The sequence below is a fragment of the Microchirus variegatus genome (assembly GCF_963457635.1).
Source record: "Microchirus variegatus genome assembly, chromosome: 5".
Lineage (NCBI taxonomy): Eukaryota > Metazoa > Chordata > Actinopteri > Pleuronectiformes > Soleidae > Microchirus > Microchirus variegatus.
The window spans coordinates 33,498,562-33,515,581 of record NC_139806.1 but is presented as its reverse complement, the minus strand read 5'-3'; the positions used below and the strand labels follow the sequence as shown (position 1 = coordinate 33,515,581).

At 43.1% G+C, this 17,020-nt stretch overlaps 1 protein-coding gene across 1 annotated transcript in view; it reads left to right on the top strand.

Annotated features, from left to right (window-relative positions):
• The window catches only part of gli2a (GLI family zinc finger 2a), a gene marked incomplete at both ends in the record, with an annotated part of 80,310 nt that overhangs the window by 52,779 nt on the left and 10,511 nt on the right, over positions 1-17,020 (top strand). The window contains 5 exons of the mRNA XM_083890586.1: positions 103-321; positions 8,926-9,127; positions 10,449-10,653; positions 13,345-13,455; positions 14,631-14,774. Coding sequence (XP_083746712.1) covers positions 103-321; positions 8,926-9,127; positions 10,449-10,653; positions 13,345-13,455; positions 14,631-14,774 — 881 coding nt within the window. The remainder of the gene's footprint in view (positions 1-102; positions 322-8,925; positions 9,128-10,448; positions 10,654-13,344; positions 13,456-14,630; positions 14,775-17,020) is intronic.

Genomic DNA, 17,020 nt, shown 5'->3' with positions numbered 1-17,020 from the left:
TCATACAGGGAACAAAAAGTGTCAAACCTCCAGAAAATGTTGTGGCCCGAGATCGAGAAGATAAAACTAACCTTGTTCTTCGTCATCTGTCTTCTGCTTCAGTGACCCACGAACACTTGAAGGACCGGGCCCTGTTCAGCCTTCCCCCTCCTCCACCAGGAGCCAACCCCACAGAGTACTACCACCTGATGGCCAGTGCCACTCAGCGAAGCCCCTACGGTGACCTCCTGATGCAGAGCGGTGCCGCAGTAGCGGCGGCGGCGGCAGCAGCTGCGGCCGCAGCGGCCACTCATCTGCCTGATTATATCAGCCCCATGGACGGTGAGCAATGTTTTAAACAACCACTTATTGATTTAGTATAACAGCTTTTTCCATTTCAGGTTTTTATTTGGTTTATTGTCCCACTCTCACACTGCTTTGAAGCATATAGGCAGCAACCAACGTCTTCTCTCAGATGAATTTATGTGGCAAAAACCTTACAAATCCAAGAGCTTTGTTAGCCTGAGATTAACAAAGTGATGTTTTAAACGTTCAAATCCAAAAATCAATCAAAACCTCTGAAAATGTAATCACAGAAGCATTATCTTAACAGTATTTAATTTGAAAATGAAACTCCCACTTCAGTTAGACTGTCAGGTGGAGGAGTAACAGCCAAACTTAACAGCTACTGTATCTGTTTTCAGCATCAAACATGCTGATGCCATCCTGTTATTCTTCTTGGGGCATTTTTGTGAAGTTAGTTAGTTAGTTAGTTTCTTTATTGTCCTCGAGGGGATAGTTGTTTTCACACAGTCGTCAGTTCAATTTCAAGGCAGTATATAACAAATAACCATCATCTCAAACTCCTCTAACATACAACAGATAACAGATAAACAGATATACCCTCTTCCCACAGTGAGACATTGAGTCGGAGCCATTGGATGGCGCTGTATGTCTTTGGTTTGGTGCGTTTGGAAAAAAATTGGGAAACTTATCGAGACTGACCTCGAACTCTGGAACTTTATCGTCAAGCCAGGTTTCAGTGAGGGCGATGATGCAGCCTCGTAGGCTCTCTCCACCAGGCACTTAGTGTGCAGCAGCTTTCTTCTTGTTCTTAAGAGAGCGGACATTCGCTAGTATAGTGGAGGGGAGGGGAGGCCTGAATGGACGCCTCCGGAGACTTGTTCGCACACCTCCCCGCCTACCTCTTCGTCTTAGTTGTATATCTGGTGGAAGTCCAACTGATCTAGAGCTTAGATCCTGTGCACGTTGTGTCCGAGCCCGATCCGGCCCCGACACATTGACTGTAATTACGAGCCTGAGCCTCTTGTTGTGAACTTCCAGAATATCTCCTGCCACGTGTGGAAAACTGTCTACAAAAGTGGGCAACGTGGCATTTTTTTCGGGAGTTAATTAAAATGGCTTAATGGAAATAATTTGGCCAGGTCCACACTGGATGAACGCGCACCTCAGATTTTTCTGCGCGACGCTTCCGCTGTTTTACGTTGGGTTTACCTCTGAAAATCACGCTCAGCTCTCACCTCACTTTTTCCACGCACGCCTTCACTTACCAGGAAGGACGCCCTTCTCCGTGCTCATGCTCGGTATACTCAAGTCAATTCGTCCATCACAGCTACTGCAGAAAAATGGTTGCTCAAAATGACCATTGCCATGAAATAAGGTCTAATGTTGACTAATGTATATAAAAGTCTTATCCTGGACTACAAAATCCAAACAAGTTTTAATTTTTAAGTCATTATACACTTACGTACAAACATGCTGAAGGATAGTATATTCAAACTGAACCAATTAATACTCAACACACTCATCTATACTCAAATAATGGCTCTTTAGTATGAAGCTGTGCATGTGTTCATCCTGCAAATAATCCACACTTCAGATTTAGGGAACTGAGATGTTACTCTACTCCAGTGCTTCTCAACTATTTTCTGTTATGCCCCCCTTAGGAGGACATTTCACGGCTCCCCCTCCCCCATGGCTATAAATAGTATAATTTGTCTATAAAAGTGTTATAAGTACACCGCTACATAACATTGTATGCTTATTAACATTAAAGAAAACAAAATATAGATCAACTTACAACAAAGATTAATTATTCTACTATACTATTAACATTGTTTTGTAGTCTGTAACAGAAAAGAAGTGCATCAATTTGTGGATGTGGATGTGCAATTACACTTTATTCTAGTATGGCAAAAACGGGTAATGTAATTATTTAACCATGGCTAATGAAGGCCACATCCACACAAAAGCATTAACACTTGGGCAAATGCCAAGAAAAACTTCTATATGTGTACAAACCAACAAAAAAAAAAACATCAGAAACTCGGCCCTCGATCAAAACCACGGTCAAGCACCACGAAACACGTCTGATTTCAGTAGCAAAATGTGTCCAAGAAACTTTCAGCCTTCGTGAATGAGGAACAGAAAGCGCACTGAGAAGAAAACTGTCCGTGAAAGTCGGCCTTTTTAACGCCTGATAATCAAACGCTCCGCTTGGCTCTGACACCTTGCCTTGCTTTTCTCTTTCATTCAACTCAACCACAACCCACACAAAATACAAACAGCCACTTGTCTTTCACACTGTCGTGCTCTCCAAAGTACGCTGCATGACACTAAAGCAGGCGTCCTCATGCACAGGTAGGAAAACACAACAGGGAGAGAGAGAGGGGGGGTGGGAGAAACCAAAGAAATGTGATTCCTTTGCAATTCATCCTTTTACTGACCTGAATCACTTTGGTAAACACAGAGGCATCTGAGAGTGAAGGGTAACATAGGGATTTGGGAGGCAGCTTACAGAAATTATGGGAAACGCCATCCCCAATGTTTTTCTTCGCCACCTCAGTGAACGCTGCTGTACTGCCTTTGCCCACACTTTGTTTGGGGAAGTTGTTTACTCAAATAGCCACAAACCTCCCAACATCCCCCCCACCTAACCCCCACTAAAGCACTAAAGTCCCAGCAGCAGCATTTACTCAGAGTTCTGCCACGCTGTGAGTGATGTGATCGGCCGTTGGATGCCAACGTGGAGGCTCTTCCATCGCAGTCTCCAAACACAAGGCCTATATTGACCGAGGAGACCGACTCATGGTCATCGTGGGCAGCCTTTGGCCAGAATCAAAGGCCTTATTTACTGCCATAGCTTCGTAGGAGGAGGAGGAGGAGGAGGAGGAGCAGAGGTGGCAAACATGTGAGTTTTATCCCTTAATGTTAGTTTTGGATGGCAGTGCAGATAAAACCCATAATAAAAAATCAATTTATGCACAGTACTCGACAGACCCACCGCAAGTCCTCAGTGAACCCATAGTACGTCTAGTGTCTTCTCGCCCGCCTTCTTTTCACTTACTGTTTTCTCATCTGGATAGTGAAATGTAAGGCGTACGGTTGAACACTGTGCTGCTGTAAGATGCATGCTCGTGGGAACACTTGGCGGACACAAGTGTCAGTTAAGGTTTTCTGACATAAGTGGAGGTTTTAACTGGGCTACTTGGGGATTATTGAACTCTTAAAATCCAATAATATTGCTCAAGTACACAAGGAAGATAAAGGCTTTTTGTTTATTATTCTAATTTCCCTGTTAAAACACAAAGCTAATAGTTGGATGGCTCGTCTATACGCTGTGTACTAGATTTTTTATATAGCTTAAACAGTTTAAAGGGACAATATGTAGTATTTATGGGTTTATATTACCCAAAATCCACTTTTGTATACATATTATGTGCTCCTGCATTGTCTAGTCGCTGTATAATATTCTTTGTTTCATTTTCGTAGTGTTTCGAAAAGTCATGTAAAATAACATGGTCGCGGGCCGCGGTTGCATAGCCACTGTTAGCAGAGAGACGCCATGTTTCTACGGGAGCCTGTAAGGACAAACGCGAGAGAACAAATCAAGCGTCTCTTTACTTGTAGCAGGAAGTCCCGCCTCCTCTCTCTCCGCTTCGTCTGCTACGGCCGCGGTAGCTCCGCCCTCTCCCTCGCCTCACGAACCTCATCTGCTGACACGGAGAAAGACGACGAGGACGACATTTGACCAGCTGAGGACACCGTAGCGCTCAGGGAAGGGAGGGGGTGGGCAGAGGAGCAGTTCTTTGTTGTAAATTTCAGCCTCTCCTCTAGATGGCACTATAAACTACTTATTTCCCCTTTAAACACAAAGCTACCCAGCCATGTAATAGTTGGATGGCTCGTCTATACGCTGTGTACTAGTTTTTTTTCCTGCATATGATGTTCTATAGCTTACACAGTTTAAACGGTCTTTGTGAAAAGCATGGAAACTCTTAAATCAAGCTTCCTCTTTTGTTACACCAACTGTCCTCAAGTCCTCCTACACAACATCCATGAACTATGTCTGTGTTTTCTACTTGTTCCATCTTTATTATCCTTTGTCTAATATAATCACTGGAACTTTGTCCTATGCTGCCTTGCCACATTCTCCCCTGGCATCACCTTACAGTCTCCTGTCTACTTCAAATTGCATCTTAAAGGGAAAGTAAGTAGTTTATAGTGCCATCTAGAGGAGAGGCTGAAATTTACAACAAAGAACTGCTCCTCTGCTCACCCCCTCCCTTCCCTTCCCTGAGCGCTACGGTATCCGCAGCCGGTCAAATGTCGTCCTCTTCGTCTTTCTCCGTGTCAGCAGATGAGGTTCGTGAGGCGAGGGAGAGGGCGGAGCTACCGCGGCCGTAGCAGACGAAGCGGAGAGAGAGGAGGCGGGACTTCCTGCTACAAGTAAAGAGACGCTTGTTTTGTTCTCTCGCGTTTGTCCTTACAGGCTCCGGTAGAAACATGGCGTCTCGCTGCTAACAGTGGCTATGCAACCGCGGTCCGCGACCATGTTATTTTACATGACTTTTTGAAACACTACGAAAATGAAACAAAAACTATTATACAGCGACTAGACAATGCAGGAGCACATAATATGTATAAAAAAGTGGATTTTGGGTTATATAAACCCATAAATACTACATATTGTACCTTTAAATCAACCTGCTGCGTGTATTCCAAGTGTTATAGTATACATATACTGTATTTGTTGGATCAAGACATTATCATGCTGCTATCTTTTAATCCAAAACAAACACAGGTTCGAACCATTTGAATATCTATATTTGCGCATTATAACAGGTGGACAAACTAATACATAACTACTTGTATAGGTATATTTATTTCAGTTTTAACATGCCTAAAACATACACATTACCTATACCGTAACACTTTTAATACCGTAGATCTAAAAAAATAATTGCACACCCTCATACACATACAGACACACATCTACTGTGCCCTTTATGCACACATGTACACTATACTGTACATTTTATGACTCATTTCTTTTTAATTTTTACTGTATCAATATGCACCAGAGCCCCTGTAATTATGACTCTCAATATAAATCCAGATCCCACAATTACAACCAGCCCACGGCTGTCCACAGAGCAATGGCATACACTTACATGCTGTACATGCACATACCCACACCATCCATATTACGATATACAGTGCTGTGCCGCCACTGCCTGTGCAACATCTGTTTTCTCACTTCCTGTCGGGAACCTGCGCACCCTTTCAATTATAACCGCCTCCCATAAAACACTACACTCACCAAGTGGTGAGAGTTTTTTGAGTCCATGTTCATATGTGAACTTTCCTTAAGGTAAAATGTGCTTAAAGGGACAATATGTAGTATTTATGGGTTTATATAACCCAAAATCCACTTTTTTATACATATTATGTGCTCCTGCATTGTCTAGTCGCTGTATAATAATTTTTGTTTCATTTTCGTAGTGTTTCAAAAAGTCATGTAAAATAACATGGTCGCGGGCCGCCGTTGCATAGCCACTGTTAGCAGCGAGACGCCATGTTTCTACCGGAGCCTGTAAGGACAAACGCGAGAGAACAAATCAAGCGTCTCTTTACTTGTAGCAGGAAGTCCCGCCTCCTCTCTCTCCGCTTCGTCCGCTACGGCCGCGGTAGCTCCGCCCTCTCCCTCGCCTCACGAACCTCATCTGCTGACACGGAGAAAGACGACGAGGACGACATTTGACCGGCTGAGGACACCGTAGCGCTCAGGGAAGGGAGGGGGTGAGCAGAGGAGCAGGTCTTTGTTGTAAATTTCAGCCTCTCCTCTAGATGGCACTATAAATTACTTACTTCCCCTTTAAAAAAAAAAAAAAAAAAAAAAAAGAAGTAATAAAATTGTATGGGTAATGGGGGCGGGACTAGATAAGCTTTGCTTCTCCCGCTGTCCCTTTCGGTCATGTGTATGAATGTAAATGCTGATGTATGCATATGTTGATTACTTGTCATGCCCGAAATAAACGATTCATTCATTCATTCAAACCAAGGACATGCACTAGAAAAAAGACCCTAAATTAAAACAACACCTCAGCACCAGAATCTCACCGACGTTCATCTTGACTTTTTGTAGCTGGAGGCATTAAGAATTCTTCTGAGCTGAGGTAGATGTATAGATTGAGTGGGTGGTTTGAAGATGGAGGGTGGTGTTTTTTGGACTGGCAGGCGCCAGGCCACCAGGTTGTGAGGTCTGTTTCCTGCCTTATAAAGGGGGATATTAATACACTTATCTCACATTAAACTTGTTGGCAAGGCAGCAAGCTCACCCCCACTGCAGACACATCAAACCTGTGTGGAGTTGAGTAAACGCATATAGTTTGTGAGAATCCAGTCCCCAGTTTATGACAATCCCAATGTTCCCAAGAAGAGGATCGCCTGCCTTTTCCACCCGCAACATGTTTTGCATTTCTCCATAGATGACACATTTATTAGCCTAAAGAGGCACATTCCGTGAGGACTGTTTGTTGTTTTTGCCAGCTCTTTCATACATGTCTCTGTCATCTCGACCCAACTACTGTTGTCTGCCGTCTGACGTTCCTTGGGGGACTTTTAACTAAGTACACATGCCACTTGCTTTTTTTACGACTCGGCACCTCCAAACATAACAGTTTTGGAAGTGTGCGACGCAGGTTTTTACGGCAGTAGGTCTGGCGTGGTGATTATGGCTGGTGCCTGGATACATTTAAGCTCAAGACGCCGTGAGTTTCGCCAGCAGAGACTCTGGTGATTGGTAACATGTTGGCAGGAGTGGCAGAAGACATGCCTGTGCGTATGTTTGCGCACTCGCTTGTGTAATGTCATAGTGCATGTGTCTAGGCCTGTCGTGACGGGGCCTATTATGAGTTTCCTGCCTCTCACACCTCTGCTAATTTTCTGCTGTAAGACCTAATTACACATGTGCTCAAACACACATCAGCCCTACACTGTAAAAAATGTCCATAGATTTTACAGTTAAAAGCTGTCAAACCATGACAGAAAAAGACCGTAAACTTAAAAAGACTATAATACAGTTTTCGTAACAGTGAATTACCGTAAATATATGTATTTCCCAAAACAGTAATTTTTGCATATTTTTTCCTTATATAACAGTATGATTCTACTGTTACATAATCTTGCACTGTAGTAATTATGGAAATATCCCGTAATATTTTTAAGAGCCAAAACTGTATCTTTTGCAGGGTTTTTTTTTGTAAAAAATACATTTTATTACTGTTAAACTTATTAACCATTGTGTTAATTACGCAAAACCTTTACTTATACAGTACTTTTACATTAAATATATGGCAAGGCATAGTTATTTATATGGTAGAATATGGAAAAATTCTCCAACCTTTACGGTGATAGAAGAAACAATTTTACCCTATTATGGTAAAATTCTGGCAACCAATTCTGGCAACCACTTATTTTTAACCATACCGTTAAAAATAAGTGGGTTTTTTTTGTTTTTTTTATGAATAAAGTGGTATTTTATGTTAATACAGGCTGTTTATTTCACATTACACATTATTTCATGGAGAAATGCTTTACTTATACAATATTTTCACGTTAAATATATGGGAAAAAACGCTGTTACTTTCAATGAAAAAAAAGGTTATTTATATGGTAGAATATTGAAAAAATCAACAACCTTTACCGTAACATCAGCAGTAGTTCTCTCCTTTTACCGTAATGTAATAAAGGGTTCTACCATATTTATTACGGTAGAATTCTGGCAACCACAGCTGCCAGTTTTTTACCGTAAAAACAACAGTTTTTTTTTTTACAGTGTACTCTCTGCCCCTGCACACAGCAAAGCACAACATGTTGGTCTCCATCTCTATGGGAGCTACAGGCCTCAGAAATATATTAAAAAAATATATATAAAAACGCACATGACTGACTATCGGTGTGGAAGGAAAAACAAGTAGCTTTCAGTTCATGGGAAAGTAGTCTTTTCAAGACAGAAAACTGTCCAACAACCAGGTCCGGCAGGAGGGTCATGAACCCCACCTTTGTTAGTCTGCCTTGTTCTTTTTTTAATGGTATTCTGAAATCAATTTGTTTAAATTGCCTCCTTTTAACTCAGCCGAGTACAGCGGTCAGAAAAAAGATTTATATCGTGGTAATTGCTTCGAATGATTGTGAGCCATTCATTAAGCATGAGAGGATGTGAATGTTAAAAAGGGGAGCTGTGTGTGTGTGTGTGTGTGTGTGTGTGTGTGTGTGTGTGTGTGTGTGTGTGTGTGTGTGTGTGTGTGTGTGTGTGTGTGTGTGTGTGTGTGTGTGTGTGTGTGTGAAAGAGAGAGATGGAGGAGATCAGCATAGCTTAGCATTGCTATGACCTCCATTACAATGCTTGGGGCTAAGTGTTTCTTGGAACATGGTCCAAGATGGTTTCCATTGGTCCATGGTTTCCATTGAGGCCATGCGGAGATTTAATGCAAGCTCGAAGAATTTGCACATTACTGTACTTCAGATAAATAAGATGTGACCAAATGCAAGGAAAGAAGCCATATACACAATTAGCTTGCAAGCAATCAGTGTGAAAATCACACTGATCACACACGCCCCGTGCTTTGTCTTTGCATCCAGTGTCACGTTTTTCCAGCCCGCGACTGACGCCACGGCTGAGCAGAAAGAGGGCGCTGTCCATCTCTCCGCTGTCGGACGCCAGCATTGACCTGCAGACCATGATCCGCACCTCGCCCAACTCCCTTGTGGCTTACATCAATAATTCCCGGTCCAGCTCTGCTGCCAGCAGCTCCTACGGGCACCTTTCAGTAGGAGGTATCAGGTATGTCGACAATTACATGGACGCTTCTCATCTAGTGTTGGGCTCTCACATTGTGTTTCTCTCCATGCCATGCAAGGTTCACAGGAAAAGTGATTGTGAAAATTATTTTTATATGTGCCAAATATGTCACCACCTGTTTTCAAAGTAAAAGCATTTTGAATCTGGGTTTTTTTAAACCAAGGCTTTTATTCTGGAATATTTGCAGGACTGTAATGTACATAATGTACATATTACCTATTCACATGCACCAATTATTTCTTCACTGTGGAGACCTGCACCCATGCTGATATTTCTCTATACACCTACTGGTGTGTTGTGTCAGCACTGATGTGATTAACTATTTTTCCTTATTAATTGTGCATTATTTTTGTCCACTTTTAATCTGAAATATTACTTTACCTGCCAGCACCGTGCAGTTATACTGGTGGCACACAGTTTCTGGCATTGAGTTGAGTACATTACAGTAGGTCTATTTGCTTACTAACAGTCAATATGCTTCACACACAGTCAATGTGGCCTGACCCTGGATTTTCCACTGGACGCGTTACAGCCACGGCACGTCAACGGCGCGGTCGCCGTTCCAAATAGCTTCCATTCTAATCAATGAGAGCATATACACTGGCCACGCTGCGGCACGTCTCAGCAGTATCCCAGAAGCGGCAGCGCTATTGATAGGTAGCTGTTCTATTTTTGCCGTTGCCGCTGCTGAGTCGCGTCAGTAAAACATTTCCGCCCCCCCTTTCAAAATAAAACACAATACGCAGGTCATATAGCCTGTCGCAACTTCACGTCAACATTACGTCGTGACCGGTGCTACCAGGTCAACAGTCAATTAATCAGAGCGTCTCGGAGAGTCATGATGTACGACGAGAGACTGATTGTTGAAGTGGATCAACAGTTCTTCCACGTCGGAGAATGAAAGAAGCTGTGGTGTTGTTGTTTCCTTTATACACAGTCTATCGCGGGATCTCGCGAACTCACGTCCGTTCGCGATTATCGCGTGAACTGCCGTAAAACCTGCTGGCTCCGTAGCAGAACCGCGCCGCTGACGTGCCGCGGCTGTAACCCGTCCAGTGGAAATCCGGGGGTAAGCGCGACATATTCCGAGATCTGTTTCTAGCAAACAAAAAGCCGTTATATGAACATAAAGATTCTGAAACCACCTCCAAGAAACCAGAACAGATGTCACCATCATCAAAATGAGAAGATATTTGGATCAAATTCATTGCAGTAAATAGAGATGTAACCGTTTTTTCCTCCTCTAGCCAAACCTACGTTACCACTGAATTCCTTCACGGTAACTGTTTCCTTTCCTGCTCAGTCCTTCCTTTAGTTTCCCTCATCCTATCAACCCAGTGGCGTACCAGCAGCTGTTGTCCCAGCAGAGGGGTCTCAACACCTTTGGCCACACTCCTCCCCTCATACAACCGTCACCGTCCTCTCTTTCTTTCTCTGCACGACAACATCCCCTCACCGCTCCACCAATGTCCACCGCCCACAACACCTCCAACTCTGAGGCGAACCAGGTAGGACCGAGCGTCCCATTGTTGTTAACAAATACGTCTGTGGGGGTTGATAGTAGAGATGATGTTTTCAGATATGAAGAAGTGTAAGATGACCGCGATGTAATGTGTAAAAGGGAATATTGCCAGCACTGATGTGAGTCACTGCAGGGAGATTTCTGCTCTTGATTCTATCTGCAGAGCTCTGTCTATGTTGGTTTGCCGTCACTAGAAACAAATCCAGACCTACTGTATTTAAAAAGCTGGAAAAGTGATGAGATTATGGGAAACAGCTGCTTAATCTTGAGAGTCTAGACACATCAATATAAAAAGAGCAAGACCTAATTTAGTATTGATAGTTTAAAGATGCTGTCAGTAAAATGGCTTTCTTAAATCCTGACTGTGATACGGGTCTCTCAATCTCAGGCTCAGGCCTTTTGAGTATCCAACAAAACTTTATTCAATCAGGAGCCAGAAGTCCTCTCTGCTTGGTTAGGCTGTTTGTCAATGAATAAATGCTTCCATTCTCCAAATATGTTCATGAGATGATGTTGTGAGGAGTGAGCTGGATACTAACAGGAGCAACGAAACAGGAAATTGGCCAGAAGATGACAACACTGTCAGCAATCAGCAACGAGAAGATCTTAGCAAGGACATCTGTTTGTCCTGGAAACTTGACGAGAACTTGACCTGCATTTGGTCCGTTATAATCCATTATTGTCAGTTTCACTCTAAATCAAAAATTATCATAATGGACCAAATGTTGTATTGAATAAGACCTGAAAGTAGTGATGGAAACCATACACTAATCAGGAAAATATTTACTGATGTCTTCTTCTACACTTGCAAACAAACCAGCGTCACCCCCTGATGGCCTTTGGTGGTGGTTTTAAAGGTGACATAGAGTGGTCCTGTTGCACATATATGTTAGTTATGGAGGTCTACTTACATATATTAACTTGTTTTTATGGTCAAAAACCTCCTAGTTGCTGTAAACTAGCCGATAGAAATCCTCTTTTCTGACAGTGTTTTTCTGCTGCGAGATTTCAGAGTGAACTTTCACCCCCAGAAGACAGAGTCTTGTGATTGGCCAGTACTATCCAGCACATCCGTTCTCAGAAGCGCAGCGCCCCCCTCTGGAACGGCGGATGCACTGCTCCTCATTATCAAAACATTGTTTTAACAGTGTTTAAAAATAGCTTCTTCACGACTCCCCGCCGCAGTCCCTTTTATGACTTTAAACCGGAGTCAGACCCAGAGTCAGAAGACACTGTCGCTCGTGAAACACCTCCACAACGGACGTTATTCTTCTTCTGCGGTTCAATGTACGCAACCGGATGTGACCGGACTAGTGCCCGGAGCAGGACGATCGGTTGTTCAGGAGAACCGCTGTTTACGTAACTATAACGGGATTTTCAGTGATCTCGTTGAGCCCCGAGATTACAATAAAACACAACGTTCTCAGCAGTGGCTGAACTGTTTGTTTCGAACCGTCAGGGCTTCATAAACAAGGTAATGACGCAGATACACACCAAAAAAAACAGCGATAATAGGAACTTCCGGTCTAGTTCCGCTTTAAACACTTCCATAGTGACTTAACTCTCTTAACCCTATTAGTTGATCGTTTTGACGTGTGCTGTGTACGGAAACCTTAATCTGAGAGTTTTCATGGTTGAAGTATTTTTGTAAAAATGTGCCTCAAGTCGTAAATATGCAGGAGATTCCCCGCCCTCTTCCATCTGTCTTACTTCCCTCTGTCTCTTCTGTTTCTCTTCGTCAGCCCACTATATCCACCACTGTCACTCCTAATGTAAACTTCCCACTCAGTGAATCACTCTACCACACACTGCAGGCTCTGTCTCTTTACTGAGACACAACAGCATGCTTATATGTATACATTAATATATATATATATATATATATATGCATATGCATATATATATATATGCATATGCATATATATATATATGCATATGCATATATATATATATATATATATATGCATATGCATATATGCACATTCAGCTGTGTTTCAACTGTGATCAGAGCCATATTTCCCTTTTGGTTTTCAGCCACTGAATGAATCATGGAGGCCCCCACAAAGGCTCAACTACACTGCAGCGTCTGGGTGGGATTAGTGGACCCCCCCCCTTAAATGTTTGGGCCCCCTCCAATGAACTTCAATACTCTCTCTCGCTCTCTCTCTCTCTCTCGTTCTCTCTCATTTATATCATTCCTTTCTTTTCATCTCCATTAGAGCTTCAACAGGCCTTTCCGAGTCTTTGTATTTCCGTCTTGTTCGGGATCTGTTGACAGATCAAAGCCCCCTTTTCCCCTCCCAAGTCCCCATCCCCTCCTCCTCCTCCTCCTCTTCCTCCTCCTCCTCCTCCTCCTCCTCCCCTTTCCCACTCTGTAGCGAAGGCCATAACTCCTCTTCTTTCATATTTCCTTGTGGCTTTGGCGATCATAAAGCAGTCTAAACTGTTTAGTCTCGGCAGCAGGTCACAGTCTGACTTATGGGCCGCGGTGCCGGTGGGTTATGTGATTCCCCATCAGCCTCTCCTCTATTCTCTCTCTGGGCGATTAATAATGGAATGATTTTACCAATTATAGAGGTAACGCTATCAAAAGCATAGATGAGAAAATGAGCATATTATTATTCTAGCCTCATTTTTTTCTCTTCAATCCTGTGTCTGCTTGTCTGTTTTTCTTCAGAATGCCAGTGGTGACCCAGCAGTGAGCAGCACGGTCAACCCACTGACCACCAAGCGATCAAAGGTCAAGACGGAAGCAGAGGGTCCACTCGCCCTCTCGCCGACTGCTCAAGTAAGACGATGTGAAAGTTGAAGCCTTAAAGCTGCAACTTGCACATTTTAGTGTCTATGGGAAAAAAAGTAAAAGTAGTGTCAAACGTTTACATATAAACACAAGTATTGTGTTATGTTCAAAACATTGTCAAATGAGTTCACACAATTTTGAAATAAGTCCATCGCCTCCCCGTGACTCTCTGTTTCTCAGTATAGCACTATTCGTGTTTAGATCTCATGTCACCCGGTGACATTCCTGTGCCGCACGCAGGAAGTGATTCATATTATGTCAAGACATGAGCACAACTGACTGAGACTGAGCCAACAGCAACATAGTGCTAGTAAAGCGAGACTGCAAACAGGTTGGAGTATGACTGAAAAAACACAATGAAATGAATTCTACTGCTCAAAAAACCCACTCATTCAGCAGTTCGACGGGGCAAATGCTTCTTGTCCCCATCCGCCCCTGCTCTGTTACTGTAGATACACAAACACTTCATTCGTCAGGTCTGATAGTATTGCTTGACAGAGCCTGTTTTCAGATGAAGCAGCAGCATATAAATGATGTTACATCAACAACAAAAAATGTAAATATGCATACCTGCACTGCAGCTTTAAGTATCTTTATCACAGCTTAAGTCATTTGTTTAACTGTTAATGTGGTTATAAATGATTATAGATAGGGAAATAAAAGGCAACTGTAATTAAGTTCAGGAACTTTTGTTAATTGTCAGATAAGGCGTTTGCAATATAGACCCCTTGGCAGCCTATGGAAATCTGGACAAGTTGTTGTTGCTAATACTGTAACCGTTCACTTTCGTTAGCATCCAGAGTTGTGTATGACTTTAAGTTCTCTTTGGAATAAAGACCCTGAGTGTCGATCAGGTACGAGTGGATATCGGGCCACTGCAGACGGGGCCACTTCGTCTCGTCATTAATCCACTCACTGGCGCCTAAAGCATATGTATGTCACATATGCTTGATCCCATTCACCAAGGGGAATTTGCAAGCATAACTTGATTTATCACTAGGCGTGTTTGTAAATAACCAAGACAACCCTATAGCCCAAAATGCTTCCCAAACATATTTACCACAGATTCAGATAAAAGATTCACCCAGTGTTTCCTATTCCACTGTCCATGATTGTACTGTTTGATTTTTAGCCCATGTTTTAGTCCTGTTCCTTTCCTGCAGGAACACAGTGGTGGAGGGATCTTGGACTTGAGTGAGGATCTGGATAAAGATGAGTGCAAGCAGGAGCCAGAGGCCATTTATGAGACAAACTGCCACTGGGAAGGTTGCACCAAGGAGTATGACACTCAGGACCAACTTGTGCATGTAAGTGTCAGGTTCATGTTACAACCCCACTTACAGAAATAGTATGTAGACCTAAAACTGGAAATCCCACTGTTAGTTGATTGATTGATTGAGTCTAATGTCAAGTTTGCAGATATGTAACATCGGCATGGGACAAAATTTTCAGGCGACAAATATATTGATTAAAATAATAATAATATAGATATATAAGAGCTGCTTGAAACATTAATTGAACACACTCAGCGTGAGAAACTGGACAGCAATGTCAGGTCAAGATAATTCTCATAAATTCACCGTGATCAAATGAATATGAGCACATTTTAGTACGAGGTTCAACGAAGTCACATACTACAGGGTTTTTACAATACTAGAATTATTACTCGATTCAACCAGGAAAATACAGATATCATTTTTTTAATATGTGGGTGATGATCAAAAATTTGGTTGTTTGGCATTGTGCAAAAACATACAGCACAGTTTCGTCTCCATGTAGCCGTTTATGTGCTGTGCTTCTGGTGACTTGCCGCTTTCATTGCTGATCAAATACTTGCTCTTTAACTTTTCATAGCCTGAGTTTAGAATTTTAAAAGAAACATCACACTCGTGTAAGACACAAGGAAATAACACAACTGTTAAATAACACAGGTCAATTACAGAAAATGGCACTGAAACTGGTACATAATCTAATTTTTAATATACTTTTTGTTTGACAATCCAAATATCGTCCCATCATTAATGTTACATTTGTTGCTCTGCATCTTTTCTCAGTATTGCTGATTATATTCTCTAGTGATGTAAGTAAATTACAAACAACCAATGCATTTTACACTGTGAAAAGTGAACATTTCAAACACCTTCGCTGCTACTCGTTAAATCTGTGTTGATTGAGTCCAGTCAAAGTCTCTGCAGTAACTGATCCTTTCCTGTTGGGTTGACACGCTCAGCATTAATGAGCCTACTGGCTCTCGCCAAATTCAAACCCCAAGCTCTGCAGCTGTGTCCCAGCAAACCCTCAGCCTGTTGACCCCTAACCCCTAACCTCTCACTCCCAGCAACACACCCAACCTCTGAAAGCCCAGAGGGCGGGCTATAAATCCATCGTCATGCCAGCAGCTCTGGAGCTGTGGAGCCTCACACTCCCACATTTTTTTCCAGGCCAACTTCTCCCCTTGCTTTCCACTGTGTGAATGGATGTCAGGGCATGGGTCACGTCCGCAGACACAGAGACTGACGGGAGGTGGGCAAGTCACTCTGAGCTGCTACGAGTCAGGACCAGAGTTACATTTAAGAACTTTTGCCCCAGCTCTGGCTACAGGACTCTGTGAAAGCTTGCCAGGATTAGTGAGTGGGTCCATCAGTGGATTGGTGGTTTGATCCCGGATCTGGACGTTTGTGATCGACCAACACACTCTGAAATGTGCTTTCCATCAACTTTATAAAAAAAAACAAAAAAACAGAAGTGTTGTAACCAGTCATTCAAGAAAAAGTCATGACAGCATCTCCCTAAGCACATCTGAAGGCCACATTATACTTCTCCGACTGCGTGATGCGTTATCCGACTGCGTCACCACGGAGACGCCTCGAGCCTTTATACTACTGCGTCGTGATGACGGACACGCGCTGCAATTTCCCGCCCGATCAGTAGGGGTCGCTGCGCAAGGTTGTTGTGCTTCAGGCTACAGTGAGCAATGGCGCCCGAGAGAGAAAGACTGTTGTTGTTGAAACAGTGGCCGTTTCTCACATTTCTGTGTGACGGAACGCAGTTTTAAGATAATTTGAGGCGAGAAATTGGCCATTTAGAGTCTAAACATGTGCCGTGTGTGTTAAGATATGACGTATTTATAGTTTGGCAGCGGCGTTATCGGCGGGGATCAGCTCCGCGTCTGTGGACGCTCGGTGCTCACTGTGAGCCGGCACAGAGCAGCGTTAGCTCGGCCTGTCCTGAGGACCAATCGCAGCTCTTGCCGTCTCCGTGGTCCCTTGACGGAGTGACGGACACTTAAAAAAATATTTCGTGCAGTCGGAGACGACGCAGAGGCTCTTCGACAGGCTCTGCGTCGACGCAGAGGACTCTGCGTAACCTATGCAGAGCACTTTACGCAGAAGTATAAATTGGGCTTAAGGTTTCACACAAGGTTGTTACAACATAAGCACACACGTAGATTTGCCTGCATTGACTTCCAGTCATTTGGATAGCCTTATTTAAGTATCATTTCAAACCTTAACCATTAGCAGCTGATGACTAACCCTAACCTTAACGTAACCAC